The sequence below is a fragment of the Mycteria americana genome, chromosome 4 (assembly GCF_035582795.1).
Source record: "Mycteria americana isolate JAX WOST 10 ecotype Jacksonville Zoo and Gardens chromosome 4, USCA_MyAme_1.0, whole genome shotgun sequence".
Lineage (NCBI taxonomy): Eukaryota > Metazoa > Chordata > Aves > Ciconiiformes > Ciconiidae > Mycteria > Mycteria americana.
The window spans coordinates 7,224,193-7,243,682 of NC_134368.1; the positions used below are offsets into that span (position 1 = coordinate 7,224,193).

The following is a 19,490-nucleotide window of genomic DNA, read 5'->3' on the forward strand; positions in this document are numbered from 1 at the left end:
AATAATGAGAGAGAAAACAGCTCCTCTTTAGAAAGAAAATCCTGGGTTTTTTTGTTTCTGAGCTAGAGAAGGAAACGAGAATGAATAGATTTTCTGGGGCAGGGATCTGACACTGTGGGGTTAGCAGAATCTGCTGAGTTGCCTGTCAGGATACATCCCTGCTGTGCTCAAGGAAAGAAATATCCACTCACTTGCCATTGTTGAAGATGACGGTACAGTTGGGCCAGCAGTCATGGTTGGCCTGGCAGAGGTTGGGGAAGACTCCCACACCAACAGCCTGCAGTCCTCTTTGGTCACTGAGGGTAAAGCCATTGCAGTTGATCTAGTCCCAAAACATAGGCAGGAAGAAGCATTAAAGGAGAAAAAGCTGAACTCAGGTGCTTTCAGGATTTCTCAGTTCCCGCTGATGCTTTAGAAGAGGTTTATCTCCAGCATCCCATCTCCAAACTTTAAGGAGAAAGGAGGAGTGCCTACAAGATTATTGCAGAAAGTAATCGTAGAAACATCTTTAGTTGGGATAAAACATCAGAAGAGAAGCAATGCAGGACTCATGCAGATGGAGCAACTCAGAGCAAAGCTGAGTAAATGTTGCAGAATATTTGCTGTTAATATTCATTTGGGATGTCTGAGATAAATTTGGTTTGACCATGCATTGGTTTCCTTACATTCATTTCCTGCAAATAATTCAGAAAAAGGTCAGAGGAAAATGAATTTGAGGCAATTCAGGAGAGCCTAGACAGAAAGCAAAGTTCACGCTTATTAAAACAGGTATCAGTTAGAAATTAACCTTGAGAGATGCATTCAACCTGGTCATGTTTGCTGGATGACCCACGGAGCTTATAAAAACCAATTACTACTGTTTGTTATGAGTCCCAAACAATTTTCCGAATGACTACTTTTGGGTGACATATATGCCAAGAATAAATTATTATACTTTCCTATATGGTACATTATTATCACATACGAATGGAACAGTTTTTAGTCACAAACATAAACAAAGGAAATATTTGCAAAGAGAAAATGTGATCGGATGTACCAAAGGAAATAATTAACTCATCTGCTAATTGTTTTACTCTGTTAATAGTTTGATCTCCTCTCTTAACTGATTCTGTACTTTTATCTGTACTTCCTTACTTCTGCATGGGCAAGTTATGTCGGTCACTAGTACATAGGTCTCCCTGTGCCCAGTGGACTGGATTTTCTTTGCGGGGTGGGTACGAAAGGATGCTGTGTCCTCTCCCTGTGCTAGGGCTGGCAAAGCCAACTTCTCCACCACACCAGCCATCAGCAGAGGTGCGAGCAGAGCGTGCGTCTCAGCTCAGCTCACCCTGGCCCCTCGGGCAGTGTTATTAGCTGAGGGGTTAGTGCAGCCCGGGATACACCGACTTGCACCCGGTGTGGGCAGAGCAGCTCAGCCTGAACTGGCTTCTCAGAATTTCCCCCTCTGCTACGCTGAGAACAAAAATTTGTAGTTAACAAGTTAGTAATGGATATTATTAAATATATGTAGTATACTTTACCTATTTTTATTATATATATACAAAAATATATATTTATAATGTACATGTAAAAATCTAATGCACACAATATATAATAGACATTAATGTACATATGAAAACAGATCTGCCATATTCAAATATATTCTAAGTATATTTACTAAAAATATATTTAAATAGATTTTCTCAGCTCTCCCAGGTGCAGAGAGATGCCCAGTGGGACTTGTGATGACAACGCAGCACCTGCGGTTGAGCGAGCCACTTGCCTGCATGCCTAGACAGACAAAAGGTTTCAGACCTTGCCCTTGTCATGCCTCAGTTTCCCAGTGTCGGTGCAGAAGCGATGCAGATGGGGAATGCAGCAGTATTCAAACCGCCTGCAGCAAATGCCGGTTTTGGCTATCCCAACTGCTACGGCCTCTTAAGGGCAAGAGAGGGATGAACTCAGGCTTCCTCAACTCAGGCCAGTTGGAGACTTTCTCTGGGGAGCGGGCACTAAAAGCAGCCCCCTGTTTGCTCTCCCACCGCTCTGACGTACCACTCCGAATATGTGGGAGATGTACTGCATGCCGAACTGCTGGCTCTGGGGCGGCCAAAACTCAAGGAAGCTCTCCACGTCAGCACGGAGCTCCTTCTTCTCCTCCTCGCCAAAGCTGTCCACATGGTTCTGCAGGTCATCGATGGAGACCAGGCAGCCCTCTGCCAGCCCGCTGCCTTCCCTCTCTATCTTCCACATGATGCGGGCAGCCAGCCTGGCCAGGAGAGAGCCCCAGGCGTTAGCACCACCACCCAGTGCAAGGATAAGGACTGAAGGGCCATCAAAATTCATTTCATGGATAGGAAATTATGTGTAGACAGACCAAGACAGGCTCAGCATCAGATGGCTGATGGCTGGTCACCATCCATGGGCTTTTGAAGGAAAGGGAGACAGATGCAGGGTTTTGCCCCGGCATCTATGTTCTCATCTGGAGAAGTGCTACAGACCTCCAGGTCCCCAGCCCTTCATAACAGTTCTCATTTTCTTGGGGATCCCTCTCACTTTCTTATGACAGAGCCAGGATGTGAATCCAAATCAATGTAGCCCATAGACAAATTGGGGAAGAGCCCATCTCCTCTTCCACTTTTCCACCTGCTCCCTACTTTCCCACACCTCCTAAACCACCCCAGGAGGGTTTGCCTCACCACGTTCAGCTGCAGTAGAGTTTTTGGGGCCCAGCACCAAAAAAAAAAAAGCAGGAGCACAACCCCCTCGCAGCCGGGATGCTCCTCCAGGTCCCAATCCTATCAGCTCATGCATGCTCCTGGCCTTTCCCAAACCAGCTCCCACCTCCACCCTGTCCAAATCAGGCCACCCAGCTCTTCCTCACCACCCTCTGGAGGGAAGCCCTCTGCTCTCCCACCATCCCCAGGCTGCTGGCTCAGCCCCTGGGGCCAGCTCTCACCGGATGTTTTCGGTGGGTGCCTTGCCGTGCTTCTTGATGGCGGAGCACTCATTTTTGTGGTTCAGCCAAGCTGCTCGCTGGCAGGTCCGGTCGCAGTAGTAGGCGAACTTGCACTGGCCACAGCGGTGGAGCCTCTCCTGCCGTTTGAAGCAGGTGTGACAGACGACGTGCGTCAGGCTGGAAGGACAGAAGGACCCATTGGCTTGTACCTCAGTGAAGGGCCAGCTCCACCCAGCAAGGGTCCTGCCAGCTTTACGTCCCTGGGCCCCCACACCCGCTGAGGATGGACCCCCCTGAGATTTTTTGGGAGGACAGAGAAACATCCCACCCAGCTTAATCCTTGTGCGCTTGCCCAGTGCTGTTGCTTTTCTGTTTGGCTGTGCCAAAGAGACAGATATTTTGTTTAAAGGAGGACAGCAATAAAGCATTCCCCAGCTCTCAGCCCTCTTGTCTGCAGCTCATCTGCTCCTCGTCAGCACTGCCGCTGTTAACAGGATTTTCAGTCTGTTTTCATTTTCTGTCTGGCCCATGCTGAAGCACCAGCCACCCGTTTGCTGAGCAGAAAGCAGATGCCTAATGAGTCTATAGCTCAGGCAAGCACGAAGAAGAATATGAAGGCAAAGAGCCAGTCTGAGAGCTTCACCTGCCTGCAAAGCCTCTGAATTCAGCTGAAGTGAAACCCCTCCTGAGCACTACGGCTTTCCTGGGCCTTGCATGGGCCAGGTCACAAAATGGAGCAGCAGCCACCATCATGCCCAAGAGACTTAGGAAAACATTGGGTGAGAGGGACCAAACGGGAGCATGGCTCTGAGCCGTCCTAACTGCTCTCCTAAGCTTTCCTCAGGCACAGGCATGCTGTGGGGATACAAATACACATCAGAAATGCTCTGCTAGTGAGCAGACCAGAGGTGTATCACGATGAAGAAGACTGAAAGATTGAAGTGGTTGCATAGGGAAACCCTGTGTTTGTGCTGCTTGAAACCAAGATATGTTTCCATGGATTAAAAAGCAGCTTTGCTTGTCGCTTCTTTTTGCCACTGGGCCAAAGGTGTAGCTCTACTAGAGGCATTGCACTGGGCAATTGTGGCACTGTGTTGGAAATGACATGAGGAAACCAAGAAAACAGCCTCCTTCAAGTTAGATCTTCTCACCACAGAGTGGTTTATGTCTTCTCCTTCCTTCAGTCGCAGTACATGTCTCCTGGCTGTCTACCATCAGGAGACAGCAGCACGGAGGTCCAGGCTGGATGGGTTTGGGGCTCTCCTGGTCCCAGTGACTCGAGACAGATGCTTAATGTGGATTAGTGAAGGTCTGAGGGACCAGGGCAGGATCCCGGCTGTTCAGCAGACCCCCAAGCACAAATGCCAAGGCACAAATGGATTTTCAGCTGCCCAAGGATGGACAAGGAACACCAAACAGCTGAAGACAGAGGAAACACGAACTCTCGAGCTCGCAGGAGTACTGGCTGGGGTAGGACATGGGGTGGGCTGGCTGTAATGCCAAGCTTGGAGAGCAGTACTTGCATTTATGACCACCCTAAGATTTGATTAATAAATCCAGGGGATTTTTCATCTTCACGAGTCTGCTATGTTGCTGAGCTGAGGCCGTCAATGATTTAGTGCTGGTCAGTGGCCCAGAACATGCCACCCATGGGGGTGTTGTTAAACATGACAGGTAACGAGCACAGTGCCTGATGTGAGGATGTGCTCTGCTATCAGGGCATGAAGTTTAGTCCGCCGTCAATTTTAGCACTGTGCTCTTTAGGCCACTTAAAGCCTTCCTGCAGATGGGCTAGAGATGCAGATTTCTCCTCCAAATCCAAAAGCCTGACGTGTCTTTCTCTGGTGCCAACAGCGGTAAGTGCTGCTCACCAGCTATTCCTGCTCCTGGCTCTGCAGTTTAACTAGTTGAGAGGTTACTGTGAGTTAGATGGTCATGGGATAACTCAGAAACCCTTTCAAAAGGAGCAGGTTGCTTCTTTGTGGGGTTCAAAACAGGATTTCCAAGAAGCATCCTACAATTCTATATATGCAACTATAACCAAGGCTGGGGGAGGAATGTATCAGAGGATACTGGTGAGGAATTCTAACCTCATGTCCTCCCTCCAAGAGTGTCCAGGGTCCCAGACCAAGTGTGCTTCCCCTGCCCCCGACCTTTATCTCCCGTAACCCTGCTCAGGTGATAACCACCAGTGGTGGTCATAATGGATGCATCTGGTCGTGATGGCTGGATGTGCTCAAAGTGGATTCAGGAGACAGATAACAACAGAATAGCCTAGGGCTATTGTGCAATGCACCCAACTAAGAAACTAAAATCTGTGGTCGGCGTGCAAATATGACTATAAGTCAACCATCTTACCCCCATAAATAGTGAGCAGCCCAAGAGTGCTTGGAGCTCTCCTGCACGGCAGCGGGCTGCACGCCAGGATCTCCCCTTGAGCAGGGACACCTCTCAAGGTTACTCCTCAAGGTTGAGAGATTCCTTGCCGCAACAGATCCTTGGTAAGTGACTAATAGCATGCTAAACTTTGAAATCTTATCTAAGTGATATAAAGGATTGATCGCGCATATATAATCCTTTAGACATAAGCCATTGACCAAGTCTGGGACTAGGATTGGATCTAGCCACACCTAGACTACTCTCGGAGGAGTTTAGAAAGCAAGGGGATCCTTTTCCGAACCTCATGACACAACGGGAGGATCCTTTTCTGAACCTCATGACAGTTTTGTCTGACCCTATCCTCTATGCAGTAAATAATCAAGTCTACCTCGCCATCGAATCTTGTTAAACCACTGTTGCATTGAACTTTAACTCACTGTTTTATATCAATAAAGTATATTTTTGCTTCTTTCTTACAAGTGAAATGCACTCTCACTCCATTTGCAACACTCCCCCATGTTCCCCTTTCACACATCCAGCTGCTTGCTCCAGGGTCTTGCTTCATTGGGAAGGAGGGGGAGACACTTTTGTCTCCTGCCCAAACAACTTTGGGACTTTCCCCTTACTGCTACAGAAGGATTTTCACTGCCTGATTTGGTGCCCCCAGCTGCCTGCTTCTCCAGGCAACTGCCCACTTCATCTCTGCCTCCAGCCAGGCTCGACAGTACGGGAAAATTTAAATTCCCATCACTTAGACACTGCTGGCCCCAGGAAGGAGGTTCTCCTTGCAAAAAACTCACTGACCACAGAGGCTTCATTACCAAGGACACATTATCATCATCCACAGCCCGTGGTGGGGAAACTGAGGCACAAGGATAGAAAAAATGTATTGATGATCACACGAAGAGTCTGTGCCACAGCAGGAATCAGACCCACAGCCCCAGAGTCCCCAGCCCCAAGACTGTCCTGCCTCTCCACTATACAGACATATGTATGCATATTTATATCTATCACACTACACTTAAAAGGCACTTTCATTCCTCTGGCACTATTGCATGAGCTGCTGACACAATCCACCCTGCGCATTGGCTCTTGCAGGATGAAAAGGTCCATTGATTTAAAGCAGAGGGCCATTGATTTAAAGCAGAATGACCTGCAGCAGAAAAAACCACGTGCAAAAATGAGGTTTGGAAAAATGACAGTAAGCAGTGCCCACACACAGGAGGGAGCCTGATGCAAGGTAAGCACCCAGGATGGGGCAGGGGAGACCACGTGTCCAGGAAGGGGGATGCAGCCAAACTCCATTAAGTCAAATGAAAGAGCTGGGAGCTGGTGAGAAATGCGAGGCTGTGCTCTGTCAGCTGTCAAGTCAGAGGGGCAGAGAGGTGCAAGAGAGATTACACTCCTTATAAGGCAAAGGAGAGCCAGAGAGCTGATAAAACCCGTGTGGTTACGTTGTGCCGGGAAGGATGGGGAGATATCTCGCGCAGGGAATGGGGCTCCTTCTTGCCGCCTGCGTGCTTTGAGGGCAGTCAGAAAGTGAAAAGGCAGTTAAAGACGTTTCCCTGTAAAGAGGAATGACAGGTCAGAGGGGAATACAGTGCAGCAAAACCCAAGTCCTCAAACAGGGGCTTGTCTGCCCCCAGCTCTCTCTCTGAGAACAGAAAAATACTGAAATGTTGGCTTTGCATTTTGCTGTTTATTGCATAAGGCGTCCAGAGTTTCCAAAGCAAACCCAGCTGATGGAACTTACCACCAGCCCTGGAAAGCCCTCATTTCTGAGGAGATGCAGAAATGCACAAAAAAAAGTTATACGAGACTTCCCAAGGAAGCGAAAGAACAGTTCACGTGGTACTGAAACTGCAGACACAATTACTCATAGGTAATCTGACTGGCAGGTATAAGAAATACCACATCTCTCACAAAACCCTCACAGGATCCTTCATGCTCAGAAATGGTTTAAAAGAAGACTGGATTTATCGATAATGTGCATTACCAGGACTCCAGAGGCCTGGACTCAACTCTTGGCGCAGTAATTAAATCAGGAGACACAGGTATTGAGATCTATTGCCTAAATCTTCAACAGACATTGCTCAAGCACTGCCTGACTCTGCAAGCACCTAAATCCCCCAGGTGCCCCTAGGCAGTCATGCAAACTCCTGCTGTCTCAGAGGAGCTCAGAGCCAAACACCCTGAAAGTGGGGCTCTCCCTTGGCCCCAGGGCTGGACCTTATGACAGGCTCTGATACCATCTGTCCTAGAGGTAGACAACACCAAGGACACCAAAGGCTTGCAGTGGTCCACAGTCTCCCCTGTCATCCCCTCTGCAATGGTTAAGGTCCCCCAAGGACAGGGAGAGCAGCAGGTTAAACCCAAGTCTCTCAGGCTGTGGAAACCACTGATCTATAAAGCCTTCTCTATCTGGCCTAGAAACTGTTTAACACAACCCAAAGTGGCTCCAGGTGGCCCGGATGGAGCTTACTCTCCCTGTAAAGAGAGCAGCCCATGCCCATGTGGTCAGGATGCTGCATGGCCAGGCAGCACTGAAGGTTTCTGGAGAGATGAGAGGTACCTATGCAGGAGCCCTGGAGGTTTGAACCCTTAGAGACTTGGTGCTCGGCTTCCCTTGCTTTAACACAGGGACAATACAACTGCTTTCTGCTGCGTCTATGTACACCATGGCCTCTGGGGTGATCTCTGGCCATTCATTCACTGCCATCTTCCACACATAGTGAGAACTTCTTTTTTTCACCCTGCCCAAAAGCAGGTTCTTCATTAGCACAGTGATTTCTCCAGCCCATCCAAGCCTTGCCAGGTCAGGGATTTAGGACTGACTTGGAGGGCAGGTGCCACTGACTGACTCACTAAATGACTTTCTGGGGAGTCTCAGGTTTCCTTGGCCACTCATCCAAGCATCAGCCGAGCTCAGCCCTCAGGGGTTCATGAGCTCTGATGTTACGTAGATGAGACGCACAACTGCTACTAATCCTGGACGTAGCTACAGTCACAAAAGCAATGATTCAATGTGCCAGCCAACAAATGCAAGAGGTGACAGAGCACTGTCAGCTAAACCGTGGCTCCTGCAAGCATGGCTCTCAGTGAAAGCAGAAGAAACAAATAGCTCTTGTGACTGCTTGGATTGGATTCAGATGGATTAAGATCTGTTGGACCTGCCAGGACAGAGGGCTGAGCACTGCCACAGGAAATATATTAACCTCATCTCTGAGACATGCACAACCTAAACATCTGCGAACCATTTCCTATCCAGCACCCACAGCACCTCATTCACTGATCTGGAAAAGCAAGATGAGATGGCTGTGGTGCAAAGGAATAAAAGGAGGATTTCATTGAATAGCTAATGGACATGGTGAGAAGCTCACAAACTATTTAATATGAGTTTATGCTATTCTGTACATGACAGATGACACACACAGACAACCTAACTTACACCTAAGTCCACCTGCTTCATGTTTATTATTGGCTGGCTAGGCATCTCTCTCCTCAAGGTCCTACAGAGGACGGCATAAGAATAGCCTAAGATCTAGGCAAAGTCCACTTGGCTTTCAAAGGAGGCTGTAACACTTCATTAAACACAACAGCCTAAGAAAATGCACCTGCTCTTTCAGCATTGAAAGGAAAAGGGAGGTATTCAATAGCTGACTTCTACTGAAGATGCCTTATAATGGTGAATTATTAGCACAAGAACAGTTCTGCTCCTTTAAAAAAGGGGGTTGGAACTTAGTACTTTTATCTTTACAATGTCAGGGCTGACACATCCTAGTTTGTTTGATTTGAGCGGAAGATTTATTTTAGATCAATTTTAGACTATTTTACTTTTAGTCTTTCATTCCAAGCTTTCTCAGCCTCTTTTTAGAGAGATGTGGGTGTGGTTTCCTTTAAAAAAGCTAGGTTTTATTTAAGCTTTTGAACAAATGAGATAATAATAAAAAAATCAAACCCCAGAAAATTTTAAACAATGTGAATATGATCACATTAGCTCTCAGTTTTTATTGGTATCAGCTCAAAGAATTTGCTTCCATAATCTTTTCAGTCATGCTGTTATGGAAAATTTTGCATTTCTTATATCCCTAGGTCATCCCAGCTACAATAATGGAGCTCCCCACATTTCCCTTGGAAAATGTTTTGGGCTGGCTTCATACATCAAAAAGGAGTTCAAAAATTGCATGATCTCAGGTTTTTGGCAATTTGCAGATCACTCGTCAAGCAGATCTTCAGGTGATCTTGGCTTTCTACCACATGACACTGTTTGCCTTGACTACTGTCTCTCAAACCCCACTGGTTAAAGAGCAAACCTTCTCTTGATGAAGGCTGACAGAGATATATCAGGCATCCCCATGCCTGTAGGAAATGTAAACTCTTACAGGTTCGAGAGCCAAATGACACGGGCACAGGAGAAGGTCACATACTGTACATTGAGCCCAGGCAATGGGAATGCCATCGTCCTGAAGGTGGCAGTGAGGAAAGGAGACCGGGGATCTTCCAAGAGAAAGTGAAGAGAGAAGGAAGGATTAAATCCCACATGGAAGCAGAGCGCTAGAGAAAGCTTCAGTGAGAGTTAATGTCAATGGGGAATGCACAGGGGCTTTGCAAATTGAAAAATGACCCCAACAAATGCAAAGAATCCCTTGAGAAGATATTTTTCCAACCTTCTGCATCTATTTTAGGGCAAAGTAGGCCTGACACTGGTGTTTTCTGAGTGCTATTTCAGCTGATAACAGCAAGGCTTATTCAAACACAAATCAGAGAGTGTGTCTGCACTTTATCCAAACAGCAAAATACCAGAGATCACACTGAGATCTGCACCCTCTTTTAATCAGTATTCACTGTCTCTCTAAACAGCCTGCTCTAGTTCAGACAGAAATAATGGGCTTGATGCGGGAGTCAATGCCAGGTAACCACTGTATTAAGCAAAAGGTTATAGAATCATAGAATCACAGAATGGTTTGGGTTGGAAGGGACATTTAAAGGTCATCTAGTCCAACCCCCCTGCAATGAGCAGGGTTAGCCTTGTGAGTCATACCTTGGCCTTAAAATCTAAGAAACTATGAGCTGGCTGATGTCTATAGGAACCTTCTTTAGCTTCACGTTGAGTTTTATGTACTTCTGGACTAAAAGTCTCTGGCACCAGCTAAGAAACTGCTGCTCAGATGACCATTATTGAAGAGTACAAGCCCTCACCAGCTTTAATGACTTCAGGGACCTTCAGGGGCTTCTAGGGTGGGATGCAGTCTGAAGATTTAGACAGTTAGATGTGCTCATCTGTACCCTCAGTGTCTAAGTAGAGATCCCATCAAAACACTCAGTGGGGTCTGGAAAGCCATTCAGCTCAAAGGCAGGTGTCTGTGTTTGGTGCACATTATAGTGCTCCATTGATTATAACGGGCATTTAGGGCTGGTTTCACTGGCCTGGACATAGGAGCCTAGTGTTATTTTAGGCTCTGCAGGGACACCCATCTGGCCTGAGAGGAGGCCTGATTCTCATAAATCCTGTTTTGTACCTGTCAGCCCTAAGAGGATGTCTCAGACACTCTGGGGCATCTCAAATGACACTAAACACCTACAGCAACTGAATCCTGCCCTTAGCTCTATGCAGACACTTATCATAGACCTTAGTTTTGGGTGTCTTAATTTGCAAGCTGAGTCCCAAAGCATATTGCGGGACAAGCCATCACACCACCCTGTAGGTTGGTCCAGTTAAATTGATGGTCTTACTTGCTCAGATTATGATGGCTGATTATAGAGTTTTTTCAAAGAACACATTTCTCCTTTTCCTAGCAAAATAAAATTCTCAACACCTCCTCAAACTCAGCCTCCTACTGAAAGACAGACATTCATACAGTGCAGTTGGGTGACAGCCCCAGTTCCAAATTACATCAATACACAGAGAAAGGCCTCTGCATCATTTAAACCCAAAGCGTAGTGTATCCACACTTTCTGCTGTAAGCACCTAACACCAGGTGCCAAGATTCGTTGTTCAGGCTCCCTAGACCCCTGTACAGTCAGGTCAAAGAGGTTTGTTCTTCTGATAGTTTCTCAGAGTATGAAAGGTAGGGTTCTGCTATGCAACAGCCCTATGGAGGGGTTTGTCACTTACACACCTGAAATTAAACACCTGTAGCAGATAATGCAAATTTTTTGTTTCATGATTACGTTCTTCACCAGGTCAAATGATGATCAGCTTTTATGGGGCTCCCCCACTTCTGAACAGCAACACCCTCCATCTCTTGACATCTTTGTGCCTGGGCACAAACACAAGCTGCCTTCCATCCTGGAGTACGGCCACACCAAGAAAACTATGTTGTATCTCTGAAGAGCTGCTCCTACTAATCTGAAAAAGAGACCTTCGCTTTGCCTGCTGTGTTCCCACATCACATGTAGTCACACAGAAGACTGCAGCGTGGCCACTGTAGTATGATGAACATCCATACAGAAGTTGGTTTCAACAGCAAAATCAGGGGCAGGATTTCAGGGGCTCAGCATCCACACTGGGACCAGACTTCCCAAAGAACTAAGCACCTCAAAGGGCTGCAAAGTACAGACCAACTTTTCCAAGTACTCTGCACTCTTGTGCTTCTGTGGTGGCCTTTAAACACAAAGAAAGCAGACCTCTGTGGAAAATCTGGTCACCTATTTGGTAGGACCTGAGCTGAAAAATTAAACCTACCAATCACTCATACTGGAATCCCCTTTCCATAGTACACATATACAATGCTTTCAGCAAGAGATGAAGATGCTGAGTGGAAGTAGGAAGATGGATTCCGCACTTTGGGTTTCTCAGTGCAGGGTGAGATCCTTTTTAATAGTGTAGGCTCAACACCATTTCTAGGACCTATAAATTCTTGGTTGTGGGCATGGAAAAACACATGCCTCTTCATCGGACTCTTCATCCATCCAGAGGCAACAGCAGTTCTTTCAGGGCAAAACCAGCCACCACGGCCTAGTGTGGATTTATTCTTGCAGGTCCTTCAAGGATCCAGGCTATCCTTCTTTGATAGCAATCAGTTCAATGGGGGTTATATGTAATTTAATACCCTGGGATAGTGGTAGAAGGTACCTTCAAAACTAAAGCCCTGTGTGTGTGAAAAACATCAGAACAGTTTTCACAAGAAAAATGCATGTTTCCATTAAAGCTCAGGCCCAGGATATTCCCTGCTGAGCACTAACCAACAAGCATTTAGTTGGCACTGCCGGCTCCAGAGATTTTGGTAATGCATTTCATCACTGACGTATATAAAGTGCTTTGGGATGAAATGTGCCATGGGAGGGTAAGAGTCCATTATTATTGCACAGCAGCATGAAGAAGAAGCAGAGAGATAAGAATGACTGAAGCTATCCCCATTCTCTGCAGTCGCAGCGAAGGGATGTGTTTACCTTACCCCCTTGCTGCTCAATGTCTGGATCTGCCCTCTGGGAGCTAGACAAACACAGACTGGGGAGAGAGGGAAGCACATCTCTCCCTAACCAAGGTTTTCTGTTGGAAACCTAAGTCTAAGACAGTCTGCAGTCTGCAAGCCGATGTGGTGATAGTTTCTGCCCTTATCTCACATTACACAAGTGACATTTGAAAATGCAGTGAAGTTGTAGCTCTTGAACACGGGCAGCTCCACTCTACACATGATGCTTGCAACATTTCACATAGAAGAAAAAAAAATTCTCAACCAGCAATCAAAAGGCAAAATATTTTCAATGGTTTAAAGGATAATTAGTGTTTTTAATATGGCATATGGGAGAAATCATTGTTCATAGGCACTTCCAAAGCAAACAGTACCACAGCAAGATTCCAGCTAGTAACACAAGTGAAACTAAAGTACAAGAGCTAGAAGGACATGTCAAGGAGAGATGGTTTTGTCACTAACTACTGTAATTGAACTCAGGGTTAAGAATTCAAGAACTTAACATTTTAAAATAAAAAGTGACATTTTTAATGTCAGCTCTTGCAATGACATATTAAAATACAAACTAAAAAGTGTCATTGCTGCTATTGTAAAGATTCATAAACATGTTCACCCACTGATAGTGTAAGGGCAAGGAAAAAGTGAATGAAAGACAAAAAAACTTATTTCCTGCTCTGTCCATTTAATCCCCAATTCTCTGCTATTGCCAGATCACACAGTAGCATGAATCAGCTTCAGCTACAAGATGACTGGGATTAAAACAGCAGCATGAGCTCTGCTTGTGTCCCAGACTTCACTAGTGGAGTTGATTCAACCAGGGAAAGCTCAGCTAGGCAGAACCACTCACTGGCCTATTTAGTGTGCAGAATATTCACTAAAGTCACTGGCAGTTTGGGGCAAAAAAATCAGTCTCAGGACTCACCATGATGCCCTTGAAGAATGCTCACAAATTTCCTAAGCCCAGAATGAAACCTTCAGCTGGCATCTAGCTCCTCGTTTAAAAAGTTTGGGCCAAATTCTGTTCTCAGTTGGCATATTATAAGTCTGAACAAATTCCATTCATGTCTGAGGCTTTTTTCTAGATTTATCGCATGGGAGATTAACATAGGAATTGGTTCTTTGTGTCGTTTTGCTTTCAGTGTATTTAAGCCAGAATTCCGTTTCTGGCTACATCAGCGTGAACAAAAAATTAAAAACATCTTTTGCAAGAGTGAAAGCAGAAACTTGTCTCCAGTTAAGTTGGCTAGCTATAAATATAAAATCACTTCAACAGAAACAATATCACTCGCAGATCCCCACTAGCTTCTAGTTTGAAGGCAGTGGGTGATGAAGCTGCGTGTACAGCTGGGAGGTGGTACACGTGAGCAGAGCGCAATGTAACTCACTTTTATCACGCACTATACATCGGAGGCTTCAGCAAAGTCAGTCTGAGATTGTTGTACCTGAATTACACTAACTCCTGGCAGTTCACCGGAGCGTAACATGGGTCCGGTTCTGTGAGGCACTGAATACACGCAACTTTCACTGCATTTGATAACAGCTGACGGCACCGAACACCTTGCAAGATCACATCCTGGAAACAGATTGCACCATATTAAAAGTAAAAAAGCTGATCTGAGCCCAGGGAAGGACATTCACTGCAAGCTGTGAATGCATCTGAATGCATTACAGAAGTGCTTCTGACTTCCCTTCGCACCCTTCTCTGATACTGTCCAGGCGCTTTCAAACTTTTACCCTCCCGGCCAGATGAAATTTTGCATTAAGATGACTTTCAGTCTGTGTTTTAGAAGTTCTTTTCTCTTACCTATCAAAAACCACGGCAGCATAGGCTGGCTCTGCAAAGATGACATCCCCAGGCAAGAATTCCTTCTGCGCTTTCAAGCCCCTGCCTTTGCCTTCAGACGTGAACACTTCGACTGACTCCATTCCCCCTCTGGTCATCCCAAGGGACCCCAAGGCTTGGGAGGTGGGTATCTCGGAGCAAGCCAAATCTCCTGCCACTCCTGTCAACTTTGACTTGCCGCAAGACCACGCTTATAAAAGGGCTGGCCTCCCCCCACCCCCGGCCGCACCGTTTCCCATAGGAGGGTGAGGGGGTGGGAGCAGGAGAGGCAGAAGGCGAAGATCCTCCGCACAATATCGCCGACCTATGCAGGGAAGGCACAGGGCTGGGACTTCTGCTTCATTAGGAAACCCCCCTCTGAAAACCACGTTTGGAATTGTTTCTCCCAGCCACAAGCAGTTGTATATGTTACAACTCGGATTAATTTATACTCTCTGATTGGAGAGAGAATGTATTCTTTTTGCAGGGTATTTTTAGCAACCACATGCTTCTGTCTCTCAGGAAGCAACAGCTGAGACAGTGGGACAGGGAGGGCTGGTATACATATTTCTGACCCTTTCCACTGTCATCTGGCTTTTTCCAGAAATTAAACAATGCTGCTTTATTTTTACCCTCTAGGAGATGGATGGCGTGTTTAGAGGCAGGGATAACAGTGAAACATACACCCTGAAATTCTCGGCATCCTGTCGCCACCGGAGCCTGGAAAAGGGGCGTCACTTCCCAAATGCCAGTGGCAGTGGGTGCACGGAGCAGCGTGGAAGGAGCTGGAAGGACAGCAGCAGTTCGGCACGGGCTGCGGAAGCAAAGCAGGACATCTTAGATATTTGCACAATTTTGGACGCGCTAAACCTCTTTGAAACGACACTGCATTTGAGGGCTCTCCCCACCTCCAGTGCTCAGCTGTGGAAGAGATGGGGGAATTTGAGCCACCTGAGTGGAAAAGGAGGGTGCACCAGTGAGACCAAACCCATGAGAAGCCAGGCCCTTGCTTTGCTCTCTGCCCCCAGCAGCCAGCACCTCTTTGGGGAGACACAAGGGAAGGCCTCCATGTGCAAGAGTGAACCTTGCTGTGGAAACTGAACCCAGCCCAGATTGTCATTCAGCATTTTTTTATCATTTAATAGCACTTTGTGGGGCTGGTTCCTGTTAATCTCACCCTCCCTCCCCTAGGAAACCTAATGCTATTTCTTCCCGGATCTCTAAGCACTGCACAGATATCAACGTTTGCAAACCTCTTCCCACACCTCTGTGCTGCACAGAAAAACCTGTCTGTTTTAACAGGGAAAGTGAGGTGCAGAGAAATAAAGAGTGTAATTCCTGTGCATCCCTAGACTGTAAAAGAAATGCTTTACTTTGCCAAGGCAGTGGGAAGTATCATCGTGCTCTTCAAGACAGTCACAGAACTGCTCAGCATCTTCTGCTAAAAGCTTCTGGCAATTTTCCTTGCCTGCGAATGAAGTATGTATCATGCTTCAGCACAAATATCCTGTGTTATAGTTTGCCCGAGTGTGCCAAGCACAAACGATATCAATCCACAACTCTATAAATTCAGGGTGATCTGGGTGTTCATGTGATTATGAGCAATCTTCCCCAAACAACCAGACTCCTCCACTCGTCCTGAGGAGGGCCAGAGCCGTTGCAGAGCCGTCAGCACAGACCTCCCAGCATTTACACTGTGCAGCGTAGAAAAGTCACTACAGGCAATTAGCCCCTACAAGCAATTACAATTTTAATTGCAATGCTCTACTTGTGTGATATGCGATGTCCGGATGCTCAGGTCTCACCTGTTACCCATGTTTAATTCCCCTGGGTGTAAGTGCCTTTTAGATACATATATTTGCCAGCAGTACTTTAGCACCTCAAAATTAGGTGCTGATTTTTTTTCTCAAAAAAACCTCCGTTTGGAGTGTGGCTATATTGAACCCAGTCATTAATCACACTAAATACTGTTTTTGATTCCCAGATAACAAAGGATATAGAATAGAATAGAATAACAAAGAATATAACTATAACAAAGAACATAATTACATCTTTTCAAAGGAGCCAACTAAAACCAACAGATCAAAGTCCTTCTAGGACAGTTACAACAGAGCAGGTCTCTGCACAGTCAGACATTCACGGTGTACCCAGTACAACACACCCCTCACCCCTTCAGATCACAAAAAAAAAAACATTTTGGCTGAGATAGAGTGTAACAGAAGTCTCATTTCTCCCCTTCCAGCCCAGTGAATGCCACGGTGGCATGTGCTCAGCCGGGTGGTACAGGAGATCAGCCATCTGGCTGCGCATCCCACCCCTGGTACCACCGGGGCATGCTTTCAGACCCACCTGTGTGCAAAAATACGGTGGTAGAACTGTCAATCTGAAAAAAAAAAACCCACCGGGAAAGCTGGAGAGGGCCAAAAGAGGCTAGTAACAGGGATTCCTGCTTTTTAAATACCTATTTGGAGCAGTGACCCTACTTTCAGCCCCTCGGAAACACATTGAATTTCAAATTTCACCGAGCGAGGCTGACCCTTCAACAGCAGGGTAGTTATTCTGCGCTTCGGATCTGTCTGGATATTGGGCTGGAGGGGTGAGTGGCCCTGTCCTCCTAACAGGAGAACAAACAGCACCCTCTACTGCCCTCTAAAAAAGTATCCAATTTATCAAATTTAATCGCAGCAGCTTTGCACTGTGGTAAGCAGTGCTCAGACAAGTTGTGAATTAGAAAGAAAAAAGGAAAAAAAAGAGGGGAAAAAACCCAACTGTCCTAGGCGGGTGCTGCTTGGAGTTGTGCTGTCCTTATAATTCAGCTTTAAACGTTAACTGTCATCACCTGCATCCCAATGAAACCCCTTTTTGGGGAAACAGGGGGGAAAATTTGGGGGAAATTAGACTGCCTGTTCTCCTGGAGGTGGGTGCAACAGGGGCTGGGGGGAATTCGGCCCTGAAGAGGGATGGTTCGATGGGGTGATGGAGACGAGGGCCTGCTGGTGGATTGGCAGCGATTTGGGGGATTTTGGGGGTGTTTTGGGTGCCGGGGACGGAGAGAAGCCACCCAAGATGAGGAGAGGCCTGCAGTTACTAGTAGTTTCTAGGCAGATACTAGGTAGTTATGAGGAAGTTAGTAGGCAGACACTGAGCTGCTACTAGTAGTTACTAGTAGTTACCAGGCAGTTACTACAATGTTACTAGGCTCTTACTCGCAATTAGGCAGTTACTAGTAGTTACTAGGCAGTTACAAGTAGTCCAGTAGTCCCTAGTCAGCCCGGAGGGCTGTGGGCCTCTGAGGGGGAGGCCGGGCCAGGCGCGGGGCAGCCAGGGAGGGCGGGCTGGGGACCGGCGGGGCCAGCTGGGCTGGCTGGGGTTACAGTAGAGCCCCGGGGCGGTTGAAGTGGACCCGAGGGGGCGGTGAGGGTAGGGGGGTGAAGCCGGCCCGCAGGAGGAGCTCGTTACGGGAGAGGCGGCGGCCGCGGCCCGTTAAGGTGTCCCGGCCCTGAAGGCCCCGCCAAGGCGGCCCGGCCCGGCCCCGCCGGCGGCGCGGTGTCCTTAAGGCCGGCGGCGGCTCCCTGTTGGCAGCGCCGGGGCCATGGCGGCGGCGGAGCGGGCTGGGGAGGCTGCCCTGCGGCCTCTGCTCGCCGTCGCCCGCCGCGAAGGTGAGTGGGGCCCGGCCCCGCGGAGCTAGGCCCGCCCCGGGGGCCGTGAGGGGAGGTGGTGACAGGGGCCTGCCGGAGTGTGGTAGAGGCATGGTAGCGGCGTTCCCTCTGTGAAATAAAGTATGTTCTTATGATGCCGGTATTGAAAAGCAATAGGCGTTTGATACCAAAGGCAGAAATTAATGAGGAGCAAAATGCAACGAGAGTCGTGTCTGTGTTTTGCACGTGGAAGGAGCAAGTAGGGTATCTGAAATAGGAAACTGATACACAGCTCGTAAAAGGTAGTCTTACAGTTAATTCTTCGGTGCAAAGAGGTCTGGCTCTAGCTTTGTAAGCTAAGCTCATGCTTCTGGGACAGTAAGATGACAAACAGGTTACTTTTATACACCAGACCTGTGATATGGAACCCTGGAATTGAATCTTAAGGTTGTGGCTGAGAAGTGATGGGAACTTTCCATGTCTTCTTCTTCCCAGGTAATCTCTCCTGAAATCTAGCAAATAGTACCCAAAAAAAAGTGTTGAGCTTCCAGGAACACCAAGCCATTCATAGTGGGTATAAAATACTTGCATGTTGAAAGGCTTTGGTCAGTGGCTTATAAGCATTGACTGTTCAGTTGTATAATGAAAATCAAGTTTTAAAAAAAAAAAAAAGCCACACACTTAGCAATGCATGAACACGAGCTTTTGTTAAATATGTGAAACATCCATTAACAGCAGATTTCCCCATTGTCAGTTAAATTTAGTAGTACTCTTGAACAGAAATAACTCTGGTGGAATTAATCACTTTGTTTAAAAAGCTGACAGCTATTTTAAGCAGTCAGCTTTCTGGAGGAAAAAAGCAACACGAGTATGTATGCTCTTCAAAGGAATATACTTGGGGAAAATTAGGGATGTGGTCTTGCTATTTTTAGGATTAAATTCCATTTTTCACACATATTTCTTGAACTGAATTGTCATGTTCCTGAACTCCAAAATGTGCTTTGGTGTATTAGCAACAAAGGCTTTAACTGTAGAAGGACTCTGACCTCCTGGGAATTTCAAGGGATTTTAAGGGTCTGAAGGTTGTCTTTCTTAAATTCTCAGTGTTTAGAGGTAGCTCACACCCTTATTTTTAGTGCACAGCTGGTACAGGTTTTGTTGCAAGCCAAACACAGCAAGGATTGCTGGTTATGCTTGTCAATTCCTACCTGTGCCAAACAGAAGCTGTGGAACTGGATATTATGGGTAATTTCTGTTTTGATAGCCTGTTGGGGTGGGAGGGTATCCTTTTCTTAAAT

The 19,490-nt window shown here is 46.8% G+C and overlaps 2 protein-coding genes across 8 annotated transcripts in view; one reads left to right on the forward strand and one right to left on the reverse strand.

Moving 5' to 3' along the window:
- The window catches only part of SMYD1 (SET and MYND domain containing 1), a 28,874-nt gene extending 13,535 nt beyond the window's left edge, over positions 1-15,339 (reverse strand). The window contains exons 1-5 of one of the 2 annotated variants that reach the window (XM_075499508.1): positions 15,241-15,339; positions 14,537-14,879; positions 2,939-3,115; positions 2,035-2,248; positions 192-322 (exon numbers count right to left, since the gene is read on the reverse strand). In XM_075499508.1, the coding sequence (XP_075355623.1) occupies positions 192-322; positions 2,035-2,248; positions 2,939-3,115; positions 14,537-14,673 (659 nt within the window). In that variant the 5' untranslated portion in view covers positions 14,674-14,879; positions 15,241-15,339. Of the gene's footprint in view, positions 1-191; positions 323-2,034; positions 2,249-2,938; positions 3,116-14,536; positions 14,966-15,240 lie in introns of those variants that run through there. The other variant, XM_075499509.1, reaches the window with a different exon arrangement.
- A 2,662-nt stretch (positions 15,340-18,001) lies between these two features.
- The window catches only part of KRCC1 (lysine rich coiled-coil 1), a 29,580-nt gene continuing 28,091 nt past the window's right edge, over positions 18,002-19,490 (forward strand). For 4 of the 6 annotated variants that reach the window (XR_012775439.1, XM_075499510.1, XM_075499513.1 and 1 more), the window contains exon 1: positions 18,002-18,213. Coding sequence is in view for 3 of the 6 variants with exons in the window: in XM_075499510.1 (XP_075355625.1) it covers positions 18,147-18,213 (67 nt within the window). In the remaining 3 variants the exon portion in view is untranslated. Of the gene's footprint in view, positions 18,214-18,296; positions 18,452-19,490 lie in introns of those variants that run through there. The other 2 variants (XM_075499517.1, XM_075499514.1) reach the window with 2 other exon arrangements.